The sequence below is a fragment of the Geotrypetes seraphini genome, chromosome 1, assembly GCF_902459505.1.
Source record: "Geotrypetes seraphini chromosome 1, aGeoSer1.1, whole genome shotgun sequence".
Lineage (NCBI taxonomy): Eukaryota > Metazoa > Chordata > Amphibia > Gymnophiona > Dermophiidae > Geotrypetes > Geotrypetes seraphini.
The window spans coordinates 360592100-360616365 of record NC_047084.1 but is presented as its reverse complement, the minus strand read 5'-3'; the positions used below and the strand labels follow the sequence as shown (position 1 = coordinate 360616365).

The 24266-nt window shown below is 41.3% G+C and overlaps 1 protein-coding gene across 3 annotated transcripts in view; it reads left to right on the top strand.

The window, feature by feature from the left end:
- The first annotated feature begins 305 nt into the window (after positions 1-305).
- STAP1 (signal transducing adaptor family member 1) overlaps positions 306-24266 on the top strand; it is a 117150-nt gene continuing 93189 nt past the window's right edge. Inside the window, exon 1 of one of the 3 annotated variants that reach the window (XR_004536498.1) lies at positions 306-572. Coding sequence is in view for 2 of the 3 variants with exons in the window: in XM_033914822.1 (XP_033770713.1) it covers positions 453-572 (120 nt within the window). In the remaining variant the exon portion in view is untranslated. The remainder of the gene's footprint in view (positions 573-24266) is intronic. The other 2 variants (XM_033914822.1, XM_033914812.1) reach the window with 2 other exon arrangements.

Genomic DNA, 24266 nt, shown 5'->3' with positions numbered 1-24266 from the left:
TGCTTGTTAATTCTGGCGGTTAAAGTGTGGTATGTGCAAAAACTCACCTACTTGAGTAAACAGGCCCCTAAATGTATATGTGCTATTAATTTATCGTGTTAATGGGCACTGCATTTGTTATTCAGTACAAATCATTTATGAGCTTAGCAACGCACAAAGCCACTTTTAAAATGCTCTTTCATCTGGGTTTATATTTAATCCTCACTTGAAAGTAATAGGGATTGAGGAAGATAAGGAAGGAATTGTTAAAAAAAAAAATTGTGCTGGGAACTTCCCTCTTTTAGATGAGGTGTTGGATTCCCTCACGTCACAAACCAGGAGGAAGGACAGTCACCTTTTTTTAAAGCAGTGCTGAAGGGACCAGTCTCGGAGCTAAAGGCTGGAGGAAAGAGACACTTATCGTGGTGAGGGAGAAAGTTGATGCAAAATAAATGAAATTGTAAGTTTTCACAATGTCCGTTGTGGAGCCCCATAGGCCACTGCTGAGGCGGATCTTTTCTGAAAGACAGATGAACACTTCTTTGCCTCTGTATTATGAGAACTTTCTATGGATCAAGAACTCTGTACATGAGGTAAGGAGAGGAATTCCCTAACCAAAGACTTTGTCATGTTCCAGAAAATAAATAACCAGGGAAAAGGAGTCTACCTAGAAAGATAGAGCCCTGATGTTTGGTACATGTAATGATACCACCTTGCAGGTTAAGTTCCAGTGTAGACTATTACAGTAATAAGAAAGCAATCTTTGGCCTTTGGGCATTTGTTAGAAATATTTTTACCTGTGTTCAAGTAGCTTAGTGAAGACAAATAAATGACTGTGTTTTCAAAATGTTTTTTCCAAGTCCGTGTTTGTTGTAAAACTTGTTTGGACGTGCAGTCCAAGAGCTTTGCAAAGAAACTATTTACTGGTAAGCAATAAACCTTTATTCAGTAACCAAGTAAGCCGATTGTTTCCAGGTAGCTAAACATAAGATGTCTTTATGTCCCAAGGTGAAATATTTAATGACTCTTAGGGCATTTATGTGTAAAAACATAAAATTATTTTGTGATCTCTTGTTTCTGAACATGGGAACAAACTGAAAATTAGAATGCATCTTTGTGAAAATTTGTGTTTAAAGACATTTTAGTTCCAAATCAGAATAAACTAAGTTTATACATATTTGTTCATTTCCTTGCATGGGGGCGCAGGGCAGGGGAGCTGGGGAAGGAGCAGATGGGGTGGAGGGGAGGGGAGGGTCACCACCACCACCCCAGGCGCCTCTCACCCTTGCTACACCACTGGCAGGGCCCTTTAAGGAGTCCCACTGCTGTTGGCATGTCCATGAGGCCAGTCCATCGCAATAATGGCCACTCCCACGTCCAAATGGTCTGAATTTTGACATTTTCAACTTGGACGTTTCTTTGGTCGAAAATGGGGTATAAAGTTAGGCATCCTAAGGGTTGGCCATCCTGTCGGCATAGACGTCTAAGTAGATAATTAAAAAAAAAAAAAATTGAGGATGTCTAGTAGTTCGGCTTTCGAAAATGGACATTTCTGTGCTTCCAACATTTAGTGAGAAACGTCCAAACTGTGCAGATGTCCTTTTTGAAACTGGCCCTCTGCATGTATATATTTTAGGATGAACAATTTGCTAAAAACATTTTTCCATTGTTAAAGCCTTGTTTTATTTGAAGAAATGAGCTTGATACTTACCATCAAGTAATTATTTATTTTTGTAAGGGTCCATTTTTAGTTCCATGCAACAGATCTCGATGGATCTCGAAACTTATTTCCAAAGGAAAACTCCCTAGAGAGTTTCCCTTTGAAAATCTACTGATGTGCACATCACAGATTTAAAAAAGTATTGATGGACTCTTACTCTGCAGCACATACAAGGTACACATTTAGAAAGTGTATCCACTAATTGTAAAATGAAGTCACAACACATATTTTCCCTCCTCTCCCCTTTTCCCACTGGTAAAAGTACTGTATTGTGAAATAGAGTGAATACTTTTACCTGCATAGAGGAGAGGAGAAAGCTGTTTCCAAAAACCATGTTTTCATCCACTAGGTTTTGTGAGACTGGGATATGTGTGTATTTAATGATGTTTGTGTTTGGTGGCCAATCTGAACATGTCAAAGAAGAAGTGAGAATTCTGACAGAGATGGGGATTTTTTTCCACATCCATGCAGAGGGACATGCAAGCATAGGAACCAGCTCTAGAGTTGCTCAATACAGGGGGTGCTAAGTACCCCCTGCAAATTCTTTAAATTATTGTACATTGCTTAGAAATCTGATATGCGATCAAATCAAATATTTAATAAACTTGATATGTGTCCAGGATGGGGTACTTTGTATTGTACTTGGTACCCTCAATCTTTTTGAATAGGAAGTGTGTGGTGTGGTGGTTAGAACTACGGCCTCGGCTCCCCGAGGTTGTGAGTTTGAATCCCGTACTGCTCCTTGTGACCCTGGGCATGTCACTTAATCCCCATTGCCCCAGGTACATCAGATAGAGTGGGAGCCCACCGGGACAGCTAGGGAAAAATTGCTTGAGTGCCTGAATAATTTGTAATCTGCCTAGAATTGTAGGATATGCAGAATATAAATTATTAAATTTAAAAAAAATCGTTGGTGTCTGTGCATGCATGCATCTTGAAATGTAGAAAATATGTGCTTTACATGAAAATCTGAAAAAAGTGTCCTCTTAAGTATCACATATACAGTGCCTTATACATAGGCAATACAGAGAAAAAGGCAAGGGAGGTGTCCTGTCAGCCAAAAGGGCTGACAGGACGCCTCCCTTGCCTTTTTCTCTGTACTGTTTGTGTTGTGAGGCAAGGATCTTCTTCTTTCTTTTGCTGCCTTATACAAAGGCAAGAAACCAAGGAGGTAAAAAGAAATGAATAAGGAGATAGTCCAATGATTAGCGCAGTGGGATGAGCACCAGGGAAGCCAGATTTCAGATCCCACTGGTGTTCCTTGTAATCATGAGAAGTCACTTAACCCACATTGGTTGGCTAAGCAGTCTGAATTTGCTTCCTTTGTTTAGCAATAAACAGGAAGATTATATTTTGTACAATATCATCCTCCTGTTTTATTGCTATTATTCAACAAATAATTTTACCATCATCTTCCTCCAATTTAATTTTGGCAGGGGACTTTAATGCAGTAATGGACCCTATTTTAGATAAAAAGCCTAGTAAAATTTTAAAATCTTTAGGATTAGATAATTTGATAAATTCTTGTGGTTTAAAATATATTTGGAGGATTTTTCATTTCAATGATCAGGAATTTTCATTTTATTCCCATGTTCACAAATCATTTTCTAGAATTGATTATTTTTTCGTTTCAGATAATTTAGTACAGAAGGTTAAGAAGGCGAATATAGATTCAATTATACTTTCAGATCATGGGGGTATTTGGATTGATTTTGAGATAGATGAACAAGAAAATAATAGACCTGTTTGGAGGTTTAATAATACATTGCTAGCAGATTCCAATTTTATAGAAATATTTAAGTTAAAAATAAGTGAATTTTTTCAGTTTAATGAATCAGAATGAATTTTATGGGATGCCTTTAAAGCTACCTTGAGAGGACACATAATTTCGTACTCAGCATATGTTAGAAAACAACTAAATAAAGATTTTTTAATTTTAGAACAAAATATTAGAGAATTGGAAATTAAATTAAAGGAAAAATAGGAACAAAGTATTTATCAGAATTTGCTAAAAGTAAAATTTAGATACAATGAGATATCATCACAATTGGCTAGAAAGGAGTTTGTGTCCTATAAGGCATTGTATTATGGAACCTCAAATAAGGCGGGAAGATTACTAGCTAACTATTTAAAAGCAAAAAAAAGGAAAGCTAATATAATGGCTATTTCAGATGATAATGGAATAATTCATTCTCAAATTAAAAATATTTTACAACAATTTTTGAAATTTTATGAAAGCTTGTATTCTTCTGAGCATTATTTTAATAAAGAGAAAGATGGTTTTGAATTTTTAAAGTTGATTAATGGGCCTAAAGTTCCTGATCATATGAAAGAAAATCTCGAAGCACCTATAACACAAAAAGAAATTCAGAGGGCTTTAAAGTCCCTTAGAGTTGGATCCGCTCCAGGAAGTGATGGATATATGGTAGAATTTTTTAACTCTTTTCAAACTATTTTGTTACCCCATCTTTTCAAATTATATCAGTTTCAACTAAATAAAGGTTGTATTTCAGGTACTATGGCAGAAGCTTTAACAATAGTTTTGCCTAAGCCAAACAGATCCCATGTTGGTTTCAAACTATAGGCCTATTTCTTTGATTAATGTTGATGGGAAATTGTTAGCTAAAATATTGGCTTTGCGTTTGAATAAGGCTCTCCCTTGGTATGCATCAAACAGGTTTTGTTGCTCAAAGACATTCTTCAAATAACACCAGATTAGCTTTTCATATTTTACATTTAACAAAGGATATGAAAGATCCGGCTTTCTCTGTTTCTTTAGATGCAGAGAAAGCATTTGATAGGGTAGAATGGACTTTTATGTATCAAGCAATGGATTGGTTTGGTATTGGTTCTCGATTTATACAAATGATTCAATCCCTGTATAGCTCCCCATCTGCTAGATTATATATAAATAATACTTTTTCAGAAAGGTTCTTTTTAGAAAGGGGAGTTAGACAGGGTTGTCCATTATCTCCTTTGTTATTTGATATTGTTTTGGAACCTCTACTTTTAGCTATTCAACAATCAAAGGAGATAGAAGGTATTCCTTATGCAGGTCGGGAATATAAAATTTCTGCTTATGCAGATGATATTTTGATTCATTTGAGAAATCCGGAGTCAACCATTCCACATTTATTGGATTTGATTGATAAATTTGGAAAATTTTCAGGTTATAAAATAAATTGGAATAAATCAGAAATTCTTCCACTAAATGTACATTGTATAAAAGGCTTATTTGATTCGTTTCAGTTTAGTTGGAAGAAAGATGGAATAAAATATTTAGGAATTTGGATAAAAAGTACATTGGAAGAAACAATGAAGGTAAATGAAAAATCATTATTACTAAAAGTTACAGAATTGTGTGAGCAATGGAATCCTTTGCATATTTCTTGGTGGGGGAGAGTGCAAACAGTAAAGATGATGATTTTGCCTATAGTTTGTTACCAAATGAGTATGTTACCAGTTTATTTTCAAGAGTCCTTTTACAAAAAAATTAAATAATATTTTGACAAAATTTGTTTGGCTTGGGAAAAAACCAAGAATTGCTTTAGTATCGTTGCAAAAATCAATTGTGGAGGGTGGGTTAAATTTTCCAAACTTTTATAGGTACCATCAAGCCTATATATTGCGTCAAGGTATATATTGGATCCTCCCTGAGCTTATTGATCATCAACCAGATTGGTTATATTTGGAACGGAATTTGGTGTCCCCTATGAGACTTCCACATGTATCAGATTTCATAAATATGCTAAGGACAATATAATTTTATTGGATACTTGGAAAACTATTAAATTTATTGATAAATTAACAGAGGTACCAATAATGAAATCTACTTTACAGTCCTTATGGTTAAACTCCAAGATTCAAATAGACGGTGCTGGAATCGCTTGGAAGAATTGGATGCAGGCAAATATTAGGACATTAGATGATCTTATTTCTAATGGTAATCTGCTTGAGTTTTCACAACTGCAGCATTCATTTGGCATTTCAAACACTCAACAATATAGGTGCTTGAAGTTGAAGCAGGCTATTCAGATGGGGTTCCCTGAATGGAAAAATTTGAAAACTTATTTTAGCTTGCAAATCCTTTGCTACCAAACAGATTTAATAGGACATCAGGCTGCCCAGTGGTATAAATTGATTTCTGGATTTTTAAATAAAAAACCAAAAAATAGTCTTAGAGATATTTAGAGTATCGAGTTAAAACAGCATATTTCTGTTTCTCGTTGGCCACGAATCTGGACTTGGAGATTAAGATGTACAATGTCAGCATCTATGAGACAAACATGGTTGTTTTTATTACATAGAATTTTTTGGACTCCAGTTCGGTTGAATAAAGTAGATAGTTCTAAATCTAATAGATGTTGGCATTGTCATATTGATATTGGGACTTTGGATCATCTTTTATTTTTTTGTCCATTGATACTTGGCTTTTGGAAGTCGATTTGGGGGCAAATTAATAATCTTCAATCCTCTATTCCTTTGACATATGAAGCAATAATTTTTGGAACGATTCTGCATGATAAACCCACTTTGGATAGAAATAATAGTCGCCTTTTCATGATCTTATCAGGAATAGGGGTTCAAATGATCACATCTAAGTGGAAAAATCATGATAGGATTAATTTTAGTTTTTGGTGGGCAACTGTATGTGCAACATATAAATATGGAAAGATTATGGCAGAGCGTTTAGGGTTTGTTAAATCCTTTAAGGGGATTTGGGGTCCATTAACTAATTTTGTCACATTATAATTAAAGTGATTCCTTTTTCTTTATGTTAGATTCCTTTGCACATCCAGGGGGGGTGGGGGGGTGTATTATTTATTTAGAGGTATAAATTTTATAATATTCTATAATATTGATGAGTATAATATAATATCATTACTGTTATAGGTTAAGAAGGGATTAAAAATTTTTATTGTAATATTTCTGATGTTAATAGTGTATTTTCATATAGTTTTGGGTTTTTTTTTTCAATTTTTCAAATGTATACATTGTCAAGTTCAAAATATCAATAAAGAAATTAAAAAAAAAAACCAAACCTGGATGATCGTGATATGTTTTTCTTGAGATTTGTTTTGCTGAGCTTTTTATGCTGCTGCTTGAAATTTGATAATTTGTGCATATTTCACAACACATTTACAAGGTTAAGCTAGAAGGAAGGTCGCTCCCAAAGATATAACTTCTTGCCTTAAAGACAAAATCTGTTTCCTTATTTTTTGAGTAATCTTTGTTATGTCTAAATATGCCCATATTCTTTTGCCATAGAACAGATTTTTAGAAAACTTGAAGTATAACTTCATAAATGAGTCCAAGTCTTGTTGAAAGACGAAGGATATCAATAATGTTGTTCTTGCAGTTAACTCAGAGTTAGATTCCTCTAGAATAGCAAATATGTTTTTCAGATTAACCTGTGAATATTGAATATTTTTCCCTTCCATAATCTCCTGGGAATTTTTCACAGAAAATGGCAGATAGTAAATTTTATTTAAAGGGGATATAAATTCAGAAGAATAACAATATCTCCACCAAATATTTTTTAAACACATATGAAGAATCCCAGGAGTCTCAGGAAAATTCAAGATTCTCACATTCAGCCGTCAGTTAAAATTGTCAGTATTTTCTATCTTACGTTGTAACACCATGCTATCTTTTATTGTAGCAGTTTTGTAGACTTGCAATGATTGTACCTCAGTTTGCAGTTTTGTGATAGTTTCAATGTTAGTCTGTTCAAAAGGTTTGGTGATATTATCTAGCTTGGCCCCAAAAGCCTTTACCTCATCTGCCGTCTTCATTGTACCAATGTCCAATTTCTGAAGCGTCCTAAGGATTGCTGAGAGAGTATCCTCAGTTGCGGCAGAAGCTCATCTGCTGAGGATCCTCCCTCTATGGAAGGGTCAGGTGCATCTTCAGCCTCCCTCCCTTCCACTTCCAGGTCGGCCGGACAATCGGTGCAGGCAAGAGCGAGATCTCCAGCCCCAATGTGATCGAGTCTTTTCCACTCGGTTGTGCAGCGGGGCTAAACTCGCCCGATTTCAAGCAAGCTGCTGGCAGGCACTGCTCCAAAGTTTGCTGGACAAAGGCCAACGAAGGTGTTGAAGAGGTAAGTACCCTCATGCTGCCTTTTCTTTTAGCATGCGGCATTTTGGTACTGAAGAATAGATTAGCAGCGATGGGAGAGTTCTCACCACTACCAGGTTAGCGCTGCTATCTTGACCACTTCCTCCTCTGAGCTGGGCTGAGAACTTTTCAGCACCAGCCAATACATGTTGGCTTGGCCCTAGAAATTAAATGCCGATGCTCCAACATGTCCAGCATTGAATATATGGGGCTAATTGTGCCCATGGCGGCTAGCATTTAAAAATACTGTTATCCTAATTGCAGTACTATTTGTAAATCTAACAGCATCACAGAATTGTTTCAGCTCTTCAAAGCAGGTGTTTTTGTTGATGTTCAAAAAAAATGTCATAATTCATTTGAGAAAGCAATAATCACTCAGTGGCACCATTCAGATCTTTTGTATCCACATATTGGTTGGCTAAGCAGTCTGTTATCCCAGGACAAGCAGTCAGCATATTTTCACTGATGGGTGACGTCACTTTAAAAGTGTACTGCCACTTTAAGTCTTTTAGAAAGTTTGTGATATCCCGCACCGCGTATGAGTGAGTGCCTTCCTGCCTGACATAGGTGCGCGGTCCCTCAGTTTCTTAGTTTCCGCGGAGCTAAGAAGATGCGTTTTCAATGGCTGTTGACATGTTTCATCAGGGCATAGCCACTGTCAGCATCTTACAATCTTTGCCTCAGCCCATCGAAGGCCGTCTCCAACTTTTCATTGCTCGCTGGGAGCTCATAACATCAGACCTCTGGGTCTAACCATCATTCGCGAGCTTACACTCTCCATTTTCACACCCTGCCTCCAGAACATCCTCCAAGAGAGTGCTTTGGACCCTGCACAGTTCTCTCTTCTTCTCCAGGAGGTTCAATTCCTTCTCCTGTTGAATGCCATCGAGGAAGTTCCTCTTTCTCAGCAGGATCAGGGATTCTACTCTCGTTACTTTTTTAGTTCCAAAGAAGATGGGAGGACTGCAACCCATTCTGGATCTCAGAGCTCTCAACAAATTTCTAGTCAAGGAGAAATTTTGCATGCTCTCCCTCTCCCTACTTTATCCTCTCCACAATCAGAATGACTGGTTATGCTCCCTGGATCTCAAGGAAGCCTACACACATATTCCAATTCATCTGGCTTCCAGGAAATGCCTCCGTTTTCAGATAAATCAACGTCACTATCAATACAAGGTACTTCCCTTCGGCCTGGCATCTTCTCCCAGAGTCTTCACGGTGCCTGATTGTAGTGGCCATAATCAATCAAAATGTCTTTTAATGAGTAATCTCAAAAATCATACACACCAAAGAATCACAGAGTCACAAAGTCACAGCAGTCTAGTTCAACTACTCATGAAGTATGTCATTATTGAGGACCGTATGGGATATCAGACAACCCGACAAACAACTTAGTTTGCCCCACGGAACCTCCTCCTCCGTTTTTTCTTTTTTACTTTACTTATTTCATTATAAATTATTTTTTCTTTCAATGTTAATTGTCTTATCGTTTCATATCCTCTGAACATATATAAGGTTACTTAGCTTTCAGCATTTTAGCTTTAAGATCAATCCCCTGAACGCCAACGCGTTTCGGATGTCTTTGTCAAGGCGACATGGGGAAGATTGTTAGTGAACATGCACAGCGTACCGCCAACCGGCTTAGAAAGGCCTAAGTTGTTTGTCGGGTTGTCTGATACCCCATACGGTCCTCAATAATGAAATACTTCATGAGTAGTTGAACTAGACTGCTATGACTTTGTGACTCTGTGATTCTTTGGTGTGTATGATTGTAGTGGCCGCATCTCTCCAATCACACGGCCTCCAAGTCATTCCTTACCTGGACGACTGGTTGTTCAAGGCTGTTTCATCTCAGGAAGTGGTCCACGCAACATCTCAGGCCATTTCTTTTCTTCAGGTTCTAGGATTTGACATCAACTTCCCCAAATCACAATTCATTCCGACTCAACGTCTTCAGTTCATTGGAGCTATCCTAGACACCACTCTCATGAGAGCGTTTCTCCCTCAGGATCGCCTTCAGACTCATCTGCCTTTGTCAGCAACTGCTTCCTCTTCAGTCCATCTCTGCGAGACATATGATGGTTCTGGGCCATATGGCTTCCACTGTGCATGTGACACTACTGGCACGTCTACACCTTCGCACTCCTCAGTGGACCCTTGCATCTCAGTGGTCTCAAGCGACGAATAGTTTCTCACAGAATATATCAGTAACATCATCTCTTCTGCAGTCACTTCAATAGTGGATGATCTCCAATCTATCCAAAGGTCTCCTTTTTCACTTATCCCCTCATCACAAGGTAATCACGACGGATGCTTCTCCTTTTGCTTGGGGGGCACATATGGATGATCTTCAGACTCAGTGTCTTTGGATTTCACATCAATTTCCTGGAACTCAGAGCAATGTATTATGCCCTCAAGGCCTTCCATCATCTTCTTTGTCCCCAAGTCCTCCTCCTTTGCACGGACAATCGAGTAGCAATGTACTACATAAACAAGCAAGGAGGCACAGACTTCCTGTTATGTCAGGAAGCCCAAAAAATCTGGACATGGGCAATGGCTCACAACCTTTTCTTAAAGGCTGTCTACATTCAAGGGGAGAAGAATTCCCTAGCAGACAACCTCATCAGAATTCTTCAGCCTCACGAATGGACTCTCAACTATGCAGCTCTCCAATCCATCTTTGCTCAATGAGGTACTCCACAAGTGGACTTGTTTGCGGCTCCCCACAATCACCAGTTGCCCCAGTTCTGCTCTAGGCTTTACTCTCCTCTCCGTCTGGAAGCAGATGTTTTCCCCTCGATTGGACGGGCCTGATTCTATATGCATTCCCTCCAATTCCTCTCATGTTGAGGACTCTCTTCAAACTCAAATGAGAGGCGGCAGCATTGGTTCTCCCTTCTACTTCAGCTCAGTTCCAGGGAACCAATACCTCTTCCAGTTTTTCCTATTCTGCTTACTCAGTGTCAGGAATCACTTCTATATCCCAACCTTCAATCATTACACCTGACAGCTTGGTTTCTCTCGGGCTGAATTCTTCTGATTTACATCTCTCTCAGCCTGTTCGACATATTATTGATGCCTCCAGGAAATCAGCTACCCAACAATGTTAACAACAAAAGAGGACTAGATTTTCTTCCTGGTGTCTTCTTCATTAGCATGATCCCACTTCCTTGTCAGTGGAATTGGTGTTAGATTATCTACTCCATTTATCTAACTTCTGGCCTCAAGTCTACATCTATCAGAGTCCATCTCAGTGCTATTACAGCTTTTCACATGCCAGTCGAGGAAAAACCTCTTACTGCTCATCCTTTGGTCGCCTGGGACCTTAATGTGGTTCTTTCCAGTTTGATGAAGCCACCATTTGAACCAATGGCCACAGCTCATCTCAAGTTTCTCACCTGGAAAGTTGTCTTCCTTATTGCTCTCACCTCTGCCAGGAGGGTCAGTGAGTTACAAGCATTGGTAGCAGATCCACCCTTCACAGTTTTTCACCATGATAAAGTGGTTCTACCAAAAGTTGTCACAGAGTTTCATCTCAGCGATTGTTCTAACAGTACTTTTTCCTAAGCCTCATTCTCATGCAGGAGAAACCGCTTTGCATATTTTGGACTGTAAACGTGGTTTGGCCTTTTACATCGACTGGACAAAGCCTCATCGTACTTCTCCCCAACTCTTCGTCTCATTTGATCCAAACAAGTTGGGGCATCCTGTTTCCAAGAGAACGATTTCCAACTGGCTGGCTGCCTCTTTCTCGTTCTGTTATGCTCAGACTGGACTGGCACTGGAGAGTCGTGTCACAGCCCACAAAATTAGAGCTATGGCAGATTCTGTTGTTTTCCTCAGATCTACTCCCATTGAGGAAATCTGTAAAGCTGCCACCTGGTCCTCTGTTCATACATTCACTTCTCACTATTGTTTGGAGTCCTTCCAGCCGGGATGGGTACTTCGGCCAATCTGTATTACAAAATTTATTCTTCTAAAGGCCAACACTCCCACCATCCCATTTTTGTTAGCTTGGAGGTCACCCACCAGTGAGAATATGCTGCCTGTTTGTCCTGGGATAAAGCACAGTTACTTACCGTAACAGGTGTTATCCAGGGACAGCAGGCAGATTTTCTCACAACCTACCCACCTCCCCGGGTTGGCTTTTTAGCTGGCTTATCTTAACTGAGGGACTGTGCACCTATATCGGGCGGGGAGGCACTCGCTCAAGTACGGTTTCGGCTATCGTGAACTGTCTAAAAGACTTAAAGTGGCGATGCACTTTTAAAGTGGTCCATACCGGGGTTCCGTCGGTGACTTCACCCCTCAGTGAGAAAATCTGCCTGCTGTCCCTGGATAACACCTGTTACGGTAAGTAACTGTGCTAATTTGCCTCCTCTGTTTAGCAATAAACAGGAAGATTGTATTTTGTACAATGTCATCCTCCTGTTTTATTGCTATTATGGTTCTTAAACTGAAAATAAAATTTTAAAAAACCAAACCTGGGCGATAGTATGGTTGAAACTACATGTGGACATTAGACAGTATCATTTTCTAGGACATAGAAATTCAGTGAGAGTGTGTAATACGAGAGGGTGCTGAAAAGTTTTCAGCCCAACCAACCAACTTCCTAAATTCTGAGCATTATTTTGCCACTGTAGCTGAAAAGAATGTTATCTTATTTTGCTAAGTGCCAATTTGCAGAAACAAAATTCTGTTTTGACATTGTTTCAGATCATTGATCGAACCATATGCGCCTCATTCTCTTGTTTGGGCTGAGAACTTCTCAGCACCCCCTCGTAGTTCCTTCTAGTATTCAGGACTCACAGGATTAAGTAGTTAAAAAATAATAATAATCTTTTGAAAACAAAGGTATCAAATTTAGCAATGCAGATCAAGATCTTAACTTCTGTAAAATTATATGACAGATTAAAAGTAAACATTGAAGCAGTGCCAGACAATAACACTAGGAGTAAATACACTTTATATCTAGCTTAGCTTGTAAAGGATTTACCCCCCTCTTTGCTGCGCAGTAATGGCCCCGAAGCCCATAGAGCAGGGGTAAGGAACTCGGGTCCTCGAGAGCCGTATTCCAGTCGGGTTTTCAGGATTTCCCCAGTGAATATGCACTGAAAGCAGTGCCTGCAAATAGATCTCATGCATATTCATTGGGGAAATCCTGAAAACCCAACTGGAATACGGCTCTCGAGGACTGGAGTTCCCTACCCCTGCCATAGAGATTTAAATGGCTTTGGGGCTGTTGCCACACGGCTTTGTAAAAAAGGAGGTTAGTTTCAATAACCGTTAGAAAATTGGGTCTGGGATTTGTGTGCAGATTTTTACTATGTTATTAGTTTCTGTGTACAGAAAGAAAACAATGTATTTTTCGTCACCCAATTTCCACCTAACTTAGACCACGCCTACATATGAATCACATTAAAAAAAATGCAGTTTTATGTGCATAATCTCTAGAGTAAATTTATAAAAGCCCTTTTATGCATGTACAGAGGCCTTTATGTGCAGAGAAACCTATGCAAAATCATTCTCTTAGTGGGCATCTTATAAGTCTTCTTGCTGTTGCCTGATATTAAAAACCATTATTGATTTTTGTTTTAAAGCAGGAATCCTCAACCCAGTGCCCAGGATATACTCCGTCAGTTGGGTTTTCAGGATATCTACTACTGCTACTACTTATTTCTACAGTACTACCAGATGCACACAGTACTGTACATTAAACACGCATGAATAAGTTTGCATGCATTCCATTATATGCAAATATCTCATGAATATTCATGACACACATCCTGAAAACCTCACTAGCTAGGTGTGTCTCGAGGGCTGGGTTGAGAGCTTCTGAACTTTGAATATACTGAAGTGCTCTCAACCCAGCCCTCGAGACACACCTAGCTAGTGAGGTTTTCAGGATGTGTGTCATGAATATTCATGAGAGATTTGCATACAATGGAATGCATGCAAACTTATTCATGCATATTCATCATGGAATTAGATTGTAGGCTCTTTGGAGAAGGGACTGTCTCTTGCGTGTTTAATGTACAGTACTGTGTGCATCTGGTAGCACTGTAGAAATAAGTAGTAGCAGTAGTAGATATCCTGAAAACCCAACTGACGGAGTATATCCTGGGCACTGGGTTGAGGATTCCTGCTTTAAAACAAAAATCAATAATGGTTTTTAATATCAGGCAACAGCAAGAAGACATAAGATGCCCACTAAGAGAATGATTTTGCATAGGTTTCTCTGCACATAAAGGCCTCTGTACATGCATAAAAGGGCTTTTATAAATTTACTCTAGAGATTATGCACATAAAACTGCATTTTTTTAATGTGATTCATATGTAGGCGTGGTCTAAGTTAGGTGGAAATTGGGTGTAGTGCAGGCAGATTGGCAAAGTCCACGTGTTTCTTATAAAATATGCAAGCTATTGAAGTTTTGTAAATATTTGCAGATTGAAATCTAACCATTGTTTCTGCTAGCCAAGCCCTAGTATTTTATACAAACCCATAGGGCTAGATTCACTAAGCAAACCGATTGATTTGCGACACGATTTTACTCCGGCCCGATACACTTACCTCTCTGACGATCCAATTCCAATCTGAACATGCAAATGAGGGGAACGGCATGTAAAGTAGGCAGGGACGTGATTCACAAAAGAAATTTCGCGATCCAACTGGGCTGGCCGATCATCCCAAGAAGCGACTGCTGGGGACCAGTCGCAAACGTCCTTTCCGACTCTCCAGTTCCATTGCCACCCTGCTCTCTGCTGCCCCGAATCTCTCCTGCCTGCCGCACTGCTCTCCCCCGAATCGCCATCCGAATCTCCCCCAAATCTCTCCTGCCCTTCCCCACCCAGCGAGCCCGTGGATTTAACCCGCGGGTTTAAAACAGTTTAAAACCACGGGCTCGCTGTGCTAAAAAGTAAAGTATAAAAAGAAAAAGTCGTGACTCAGATGGGTCTTAGACGCATGCGCAGACCATCTACAGATGGTCTGCGTATGTGTCAGGATCGCACACTAGCGATCCTTGTTGGCAGATGGGGGCATTCCTCCGATCACTCCCATTAGAATATTACTGCTTTCTGAATCCATCGGACCTGCCCGGATTGGATGGATCGGGCAGGTTAGTGAACCTAGCCCATAGATGCCTAAAACATTGGCTAGACATAAGTGCATTCTTCCTCTTAACCTAAATGACCTGATATAAAATTACCCACCATATCAGCATTAATCTGCTGTAAAATACACAGTGACAATAAGTCTAACTTATTCTGAATGCCCTAAAAATCTTTTATCATCACCTGGTCACAAATCTATATTTCATAGTTTAAAAAAACAAAAAACTAGGGCTCCTAGAGCACAGGGGTCAAACACAAAGCCTGCGGGCCGTTTTATGTGGCATTTACCTCATTGCTGCCTCTAAGTGTTTTATCTTCAGGCCGGCTTCCTCCTCACTGCTGCAGTCATTTGTGCACAAAGGCACATGTGACAGCTCCTCGTGTGTCCCACGCCTCATCTGAAAGCCTTCCCTTCTGACGTTGCAATGTCCTGTAAGCAAGGGTCTCCATGATTTTTAAACATTTTTATGTGTTAATCATTAATTAAAACCATTGTGACCATTAGTTGGATTTGATTTCTCCAGTATTGAGGTACCTGTAAAAGGAAAAACAAAGATTGCACAAAGCAACAAAACTCAAGAGAAATAGTTATGATTGAAGTGAGACAAAACTTGAGACAGGCTAGGAGCAGTCTGTTCCGAGTACTACCTCTTTCCACCAGTCACCGCTACCACTGCTGCTGCTGCTTTAGGAGGCCCAGAGGTGTCAGGACTCATTGAATTGGTGAGTCCGATTTTTTTTTTTTAAGAAAGCGAATCGATTTGAATTGATTCACCGATGTGGGTTGAGCTTAATTTAGGTCCATGTGAATCAGTGAATTGATTTGAATCGGCGAATCAGGCAGCATTAATATATACATGGTGAGGCAAAAAAAAAAAACACACCCCAAAAAAGGTAGCTTCCTAGAGTTTTTTTTGTTTTTTTTCAGCAACTGCTTTGAAGTTCAATGAGAATTTTTATGAACTTATTTAGTCACCATACTTATTTATTACTGTTAAAAAACATTTAATTATCTTAAGTTGTGTTGCTGTTACTGCCTAATGATTTTTGCATATTGAAAATATTCAAACTAAAACACAGTAAAATGCCATTCAAATGAAACAATGTGTCAGAATTTCATAGTCACTGTGAATATATAAGTAGGGTTGCCAGATTTTACATTTGTAAAATCTGGACCCTTAGACCCGCCTCCAGGCCTGCCCATTCCCACCCCATTACACCCCAGTCCTGCCCCTAATCCCACCCTAGCCCTGCCCCCACTTGCTCTGGTTGGGCAAAGAGGCATCTGTGCATGCGCGGATGAAACGTGATGATGTCATGCACACTTGCGCATGTGTGTAATGTCATCATGTGGCATCCGCGCATGTGCAGATGCCCTCTTACCCAACACAATTTAGGGTGAAGCTTTTCAAAACCCAGTCAAAGTGCCTTGTTTTGAAAAGCCATCCGGACCCTCAGACATGTCCTTGAAAATCCGGGCATCTGGTAACCCTATATGTAAGGGGCAGATTCTATAAATGGGCATCCTGATTGTAGATGGTGGTAGTGTCCTACCGATATCTGGCAGCCAATCAGGATACATGTTTAAAAAAAATAAAACCCCAAGGCAGGCTGCATTTATCACAGGTGCAGGAAGATGCCTAGGGATACTTAAGCTCACCTAAGGCTGGGCGTGGATTCACCCAGAAGTTGAATTGGGCAAGCTTAAGCGGCCCTAAGCATCTTCCTCCTGCCGCCACCCTCCCCCCATACATTGATGCATCCTGGGATGCATTGGGAATGGCCTATGACTTCGATTGGCCAGATACCTAAGGCCACTTCCAAGCTAGATGCCGGCTCAGCCCCTACCACAATCAGCTGAGTAGCTGTGGCAGGGGTCCCCCCGACATATCCCACAAAATGCCCACTCCCTACTGCCGCTGACCCCCCCCAACCGAAGTAACGATAAACCCCCTGAAGTAGCCCGGAAGGAAGGCTAACAACTCCCTCCTGCCACCACCTCCCAACATCCCCTTTGACCTCCCAACATCCCCCTCCTTAGGTATCTGGCCAATCGGAGTCTTAGGCCTCTTCCAGTGCATCCCAGGATGATCTAAGAATCCAACTGACCTAGGTGCCTAAGGCCCCTCTCAGCCAGTCAGATCCTTAGGCCCCTCCCAAGAATGCACTGGGAAGGGGAAGTCCTGCCAGTTGGAGGAAGTAAACATCTCTCTGGCCAGACGTTTTTCTAAGAGATACGGGGTGGGGGTGTTGGGGGTCAACTTAGGGGTGTGGGGAATGAGTCTGCAAGTTTGGGGAGTGCCGTGGAAGGTTAAGGGAGTTCTGGGGGGGTAAGAGGGGTGGTGGCAGGAGGAATGGACATCCCTCTTACCGGGCTACTTCGGGGCAGTTCGGGGGGGGGGTCGGCAGCAGGAGGGAGTGGGCATCCCTCCTGCTGTCTTCAACGGAGGCAGGAGTTCTGGGGGGGTTGAGCAGGAGGGTGTGGGCATCTCTCCTGCCAGGCTGCTTTGGGGGGGTGTCACCACTTTGGGGGGGTCAGCAGCAGGAAGGAGTTGGCATCCCTCTTGTCGATTTCATGGGACATGTTAAGGGGGTCTGCTGCCACAGTCATTCAGCTGATCGCAGCAGGAGTATTTTCCCACAATCAGCTGAGCCAACAGACCTCCCCAAAGCCACAGCTTCGGGGTGGTGTGCTGGCTCAGTTGACTGGGGTTTCCCTTGCTGCAATCAGCTGATGACAAGGGATCCTTCGATCAGGCAGGTGACATGGGTGCCAGTTAGTGACATGGGTGCCAGTTGAGGGGGGGAAGGCTAGGCAGGGTTAGGCATCTTTCCATTAGAGCAGACACAATTCTGTATAGGATGTCAGTGTGTGACTCTCAGCCGCTTTTGTGGTGGCTGCTGCGTCGTAACTTTGAGGCTCCGGCTGCAATAGAAAGAATAGCCTTGTAGAAATCGTCGCGAAGGTGCCATTGGCTCGTGCTCGAGTCCTAGCAACTTGATGAATTACAGATCTAAAAAGAAATTGGTTTTGTGTTAGTCCACCTAAAGAGAACATAATTCAGAAAACCATCATAAGCAAGACAGAAAGGACATAGATGTTCTCTTCCTTATTCTATGCAGTCTACATCCACTAATTCATTATTGTCTCCTGAAGAAGGTGACGTTGTCGCCGAAACTTGAATCCTAGTCGGGACTTTGTATGTTTTTAAACATTTTTATTTGTTAATCATTAATTAAAGACATTGTGACCATTAGTTGGATTTGATTTCTCCAGTGCCACTTTTCATCGTTTGCTTTACTATAGTTCGAGGCTTGGTACCTTCTTTCCTCTTTCCTCAGTGCAATTCTGGAGACCACAACTTCAAAAAGATATAAAAAGGATGGAGTCGGTCCAGAGGAAGGCTACTAAAATGGTGTGTGGTCTTTGTCATAAGCAGTGGCGTACCAAGGGGGAGGCGTGGGGGACGGTCCGCCCCGGGTGCCAAGCCCTGAGGGGGTGCTCCCGGTCCGGTCCGGTTTCCCCCCCCTGCGCCGGGTGTCGCGTATGGAAACAGCCTGCAGCAAGATCGCGATGCTAGAGATCTTTGCCTGCTTCAGCTGTTTCCTCCGCCACGGTCCCGCCCCTCCTCTGACGTCAGAGGAGGTGTGGGACCGCGGCGGAGGAAACAGCCGAAGCAAGCAAAGATCGCTGGCATCACGCGATCTTGCTGCAGGCTGTTTCAGGGAAATGAAGCTTGGAGGCCGGGGGAATGAGCAATGCTTCGTGGTGGTGGTGGTGGGGCCGAGCGGTACTTCAAGGTACTGGGGGGGTGGGGCAGCAGGACTTCAGGGTGGGGCGGGCAGGCAGACCGGCCTTCGGGGGGGGGGGGTGACAGGCCTTCGGGGGGGACAGGCAGGCCTTCAGGGGGGGATGCAGGCCTTTGTGGGGGGGACAGGCCTTCAAGGGAGGGCACAGACCTTCAAGGGGGGGACAGGCAGGCAGGCCTTCAAGGGGGGGACAGGCCTTCGAGGGGGGTGTAGGCCTTCAGGGAGGTGCAGGTCTTCGGGGGTGGTGCAGGCCTTCGAGGGGGGTGTAGGCCTTTGGGGGGGTTCAGGCCTTCAGGGGGGGCAGGCCTTCAAGGGGAACAGGCAGGCAGGCCTTCGGGGGGTGCAGGCCTTCAAGGGGGGGACAGGCCTTCAGGGGGGGCAGGCCTTCAAGGGGAACAGGCAGGCAGGCCTTCAAGGGGGGGGCAGGCCTTCGGGGGGGTGCAGGCCTTCAAGGGGGGGAACAGGCCTTCAGGGGGGGCAGGCCTTCAATGGGAGCAGGCAGGCAGGCAGGCCTTCAAGGGGGGGACAGGCCTTTAGGGGTGGGATGCAGACCTTTAAGGGGAGGACAGGCCTTCAGGGGAGGGGGGGCCCTGGTGTAGAAGTACACGGAGAGAAGGGGGAGGGGTTCAAAGAGATGTGCATATGCCGGACTTTGGGTGGGAAGAAATAATGGGTCTGAAAATAGAGGAGAGAGAGAGAGAGATGATGGACATGGGTTTTAGGGAGAAAAAGAACAGAAAGGGAGAGAAGTTGGACACAAGGAATGGTGAGGAGGGGGGGATAGAGATACTGGTTAGGAGGGTAGTTGGGAAAAGAAAGCGAGAGATGGTGGACCGTGGGGTGGTGGGGAAGGAGGAAGAGCTGCTGGATGAAAGGGTAGTTAAGAAAAGGTGGATCTGTGGAGGGAGACAAAAAAAGGAAAGATGCCAGACATCCGGGGGAGAGAAGGGAAACGGAAGGGGAGGACAGAGATGGCAGATGGATGGTTAGCACAGAGAAAGAAGGAGACCCTGGCAAGCAAGTTATCAGAAGACAACCAGAGCCTTGGACCAACAAGATTTGAAAAATAACCAGACAACAAAAAGGTAGAAAAACTAATTTTATTTTCTGTTTTGTGATTACAATATGTCAGATTTGAAATGTGTATCCTGCCAGAGCTGGTGTTAGACCGCAAACGTGAGCTAGGATTTAACAGAGAGAGGAAAAGTCCTTTTTGTTTCTTTATTTTATTTACACCACAGCGCCAGTGTGGTTAGGAGAAGCCAAAAGGGGGTGAAAATGCTATAAAATAAACCCACCAGGATGTTTGAAAAAAACACCCAATTGGGCAGGAAAATCAAATCGAAAAACCAATTCAATAGGCTGAATCGAATCAAAATTTTTTTCCCTGAGTCTGGCAGCAGTAGTTTGTGCTACTGTCTCAGACTTTAGGACCTGGGATTGGGGAGAGATGGCATCCTCAGTACTTTATAATGCAAGTGAAATGAGGATTTGGTCAGATTTTTGAAGGGTCTGCACTCTGCAGAAGAAAAATATTGTATAGGCCAGGGACATGAGACAGCAGGAAATGGGAACTTTTCTTCCTTCTATTTTTGTGAATGGAAAGGCTGAAAATGTCAGAGAGTTCAGTTAAAATATGTGCTTTATAAGAAAATATAATAATGTGTTTTATAAAGTTTATAGCATTGCTGGCCTACCCGGTGAGGTGTTCCTAGTGGTGGTGGTGGCAGCGTGTCAATGTGTTGAGAGGAAGAGGTGATCTGGGAAATTCTGCTGAGTAAACTCTGGGCCCATTTCCACCCCCCAGTTAGTCCACTCCACTCAACTGGTTCACACACTGAGTGGGTCTTTGGGTGTTGTTCCTGGGTAGTTGTTTTGGGATCTCTTCCAGTGGTTTGTCAGCATCTCCTTCTGGTCCAAGGAAGGAAACTTTATTAACCTTAGCACTGACCTACAGAATATGTTTGTAACAGCGCTGCTTGTGTGGCATTAGTCTATGTAGTGATCGAAAGAAAAAACCAGACCTTTTCACATTTTTGCACTATATGGTGGGTGTATGAGGAGATTCACATTTCCTGCACAGCTAAGTCTGTGTGAAGTTACCTTGTGCTGTATTTGACATCTAGCAAAGTCTCTGTTTGGAAGGAAAGATCTCAGCTTAAAAATGAAGTGGCCAAAAGTTATGGTAAAAGCAGATAGCGTAGCTGGTTTTAAGAAAGGTTTGGACAAATTCCTGGAGGAAAAGTCCATAGTCTGTTATTAAGACATGGGGGAAACATCTGCTTGCCCTGGATCGGTAGCATGGAATGTTGCTACTCTTTGGGTTTTGACCAGGTACTAGTGACCTGGATTGGCTTCCATGAGAATGGGTTACTGGGCATGATGGACCATTGGTCTGACCCAGTTAGGCTATTCTTATGTTATGTTCTCATCTGTAGGGGCCTTTGTTTTCACTTCTTATTTTAATGTATTTTTTTTCTGAGAACTTATCAGTGTTTTTTATAATGGGAACAAAAATGGAAGAGAATTAATGTGTGTGGAATGGGGGGGTAACTAATTTCTTTAGCTAACTAATTCAATCCACCTCAAACAGACATAGAAGAACTCACGCACCATTCACACACCCTCCAACCAAAAACGTCAAAAGAAAAAAACAGTTCGACAACCTCCTAGCCATTCGAGCTGCAACACTCTACAACCCCCAACTCTACAACCTATTGACCTCGACCACAAACTACAAAACCTTCAAAAAAGAAATAAAAATCCTTCTATTCAAAAAACGCATAAAACCGAACTAACACAATCAGAACTGTCCCAAGCATCACCTGCAACTACTCCATATGTACTTCTGATGTCATGACAATTCAGACATAATTTATGTTATGTTATGGTATGTTTGGAATAATGGTTACATATATGAGGTTCAATAAAATAAAATTTTCACTGCCTGTTTCTATTATGACCATTTATTCAGTTTCATGGTTATTACAAAAAATATTTTTTTACATGGGGGTGTCAAAAAATTATGGGCCCCGGGTGCCACATACCCTAGGTACGCCACTGGTCATAAGGCATATGGGGACAGACTTAAAGATCTCAATGTGTATACTTTGGAGGAAAAGCGGGAGGAGAGGAGAGATATGATAGAGACCTTTAAATACCTATATGGCATAAATGATCACAAGTCGAGTCTCTCATTTGAAATTAAGAGGTGATAGGCTCAGGAATAATCTAGGAAAATACTTTTCTACAGAAAGGGTGGTAGATGCGTGGAACAGTCTACCAGAGGAGGAGGTGAAGATAAAGACTATGTCTGAATTCAAGAAAGCCTGGAATAGGCATGTGGGATCTCTTAGAAAGAGGAAGAGATAATGATTACTGCAGATGGGCTGACTGGATGGGCCATTTGGCCTTTATCTGGCATCATGTTTCTATGAGTTTGGTGATTGCTTGCAGCTTTGGGTTGAGCTGCACCAACATTGCTCCCCAGACAAAAGTGTACCTCTCTGTGACATCATTAACAGTTAGCTAGTACCCCTAAATTTCTTTTTTAAATAATGGTAGGTTAATAGTGCAAACATTTTTGTAATTCTTTATTTAAATAGTGCAAACATTGTTAAACGTGAGAAAATCATTGAGTGGTCATACTAAAAAGTCTGAAATTTTGCCTTATATAAGAAAATCTCATTCCACTCAGACATAAACGTAAATAGTAACAACCAATAAAGCTGTAAAATTTTGCATTGAAACTCCAGGCGGTTGCTGAGAAAATAGCAAAAACCTCTAGGGTGGTTACATTTTTTTGCCTCACCCATGTATATTATTTTTTATGATTCTGTGGTGAATATTTTTTATGGCAGCTGCTGTTTGATAAAATCAAAATATTTCTCACTATTTACCCTCCAGTGACTACAAAAGATTTTGGATGAATCATATAAAAATACTGCTTTACTCAGAGCAATATAGAAGTAGTTTCCTACTTCTCACTATGGTTCAAAGAGGCTGTCGCAAAAGTTCATAAAACTATTCTTCTATCAATAAGCAATTCGTATTCCATGGAAATTGTTCTGGTGATTTTGAGGTCCCTAGTATATCTATGCTGCCTCCTGTTTAGTGATGTGAAATAGGTAGCATTATTGTCTTTCTGCCTGGACTTTAATAGCCACAAATTGTCTTCTTTCCTAGCTCTTGATTTGGCACAGTTTATTGTAACATCCTTCTAGGATATCCTTGTTGACAGACGGTAAATACGTTTTAAGGGACATTTTTTTTTTTTAAAAAGCAAGTAACACAAGTAATAGAAATCAATTATATGTGTGCATACATTTCATTTACTGAGTTACTATGGAAACCTATTGCCTTCCAGCCCAAATTGGTAAGGCACTGTGGACTTTATTATGCAGACTAAAAGCCCACTTATTCAAGGTTGCTTTTAACTGGTAACCCCACTCACTCCTATAGCACCCATATCTGAGAAACTCCCCCCCCCCAACTTGTCCTTTTTGATTAGAATGTAAGCTCTAATGAACAGGGACTGTCTCTTGAATGTTTTAATGTACAGCACTGTATACATCTAGCAGCGCTATAGAAATAAGTAGTGGTAGAGTTATATTAGGGTTATACTTACAAGCGATTTTGTTTCCATAGCTGTCACCTGGAATATATATTTATCAGAGTAGAGAAGACTACTAACCAGGAGAAAATAAGGGTCAGTTGGTCTGAATCTCCCCATCACCTACAATGTTTAGCATGAGCCTTCGGGACAGTAAGGGAATTTTTCAAGTACCTTTCTTATTTCTAATCTTAATGTATATTTTCTGTAAACCGCTTAGAACCTAACGGATGTAGCGGTATATAAGAAATAAATTACATTACATTACATTACATATACGTTTATAGGAAATTAGTACAGTATTGCAGTTTTTGTGAATATAATTTTGATTTATTTTTCATATTTCTTTGTGTATAGTCTTTTTTAAAATTATTATTATTGTATGTATAATCAAGGATTTGGAGTTTTACTAAAGGATGCTAGTGTTTCTGCTTGCATTTAATGTAGCTAAATAGTCATTACCTAATGCCTATGCACAACGTACATTATTTACCTGTGGAATAGTGCTACCACATTCCAACGGCCTCCAAATTTTTTTTTAATCCATCTGTAAAAAATTTGAAACACAGCAGAAAAAATAAGAAAAACAATCTAGCCCATATCAATGGAGAAAGAGAAAATTACAAGAAAAATTTTTTTTAAAGGCAATTAGCAAATGAACGCTGATGTTTACAAAGCTGCGGTATAATTCCTATGAGTGTTGGATCATTTACCTCACCAGCCCATGGTAGAAACCTCTACCGCGGCTTTGTAAAAGGAGCCCCAAAAAGAATTTACTACCTGTGAAGGGTCGCTGAAAAGTTCTCAGCCCAACCAAGAAGAGAATGATGTGGAGACATGAAACTTACAAGTTATTCCACACTTTTCTTGACACTTTTCGTTTCATTTCATATTGAAACAAAAAGAGTCAAA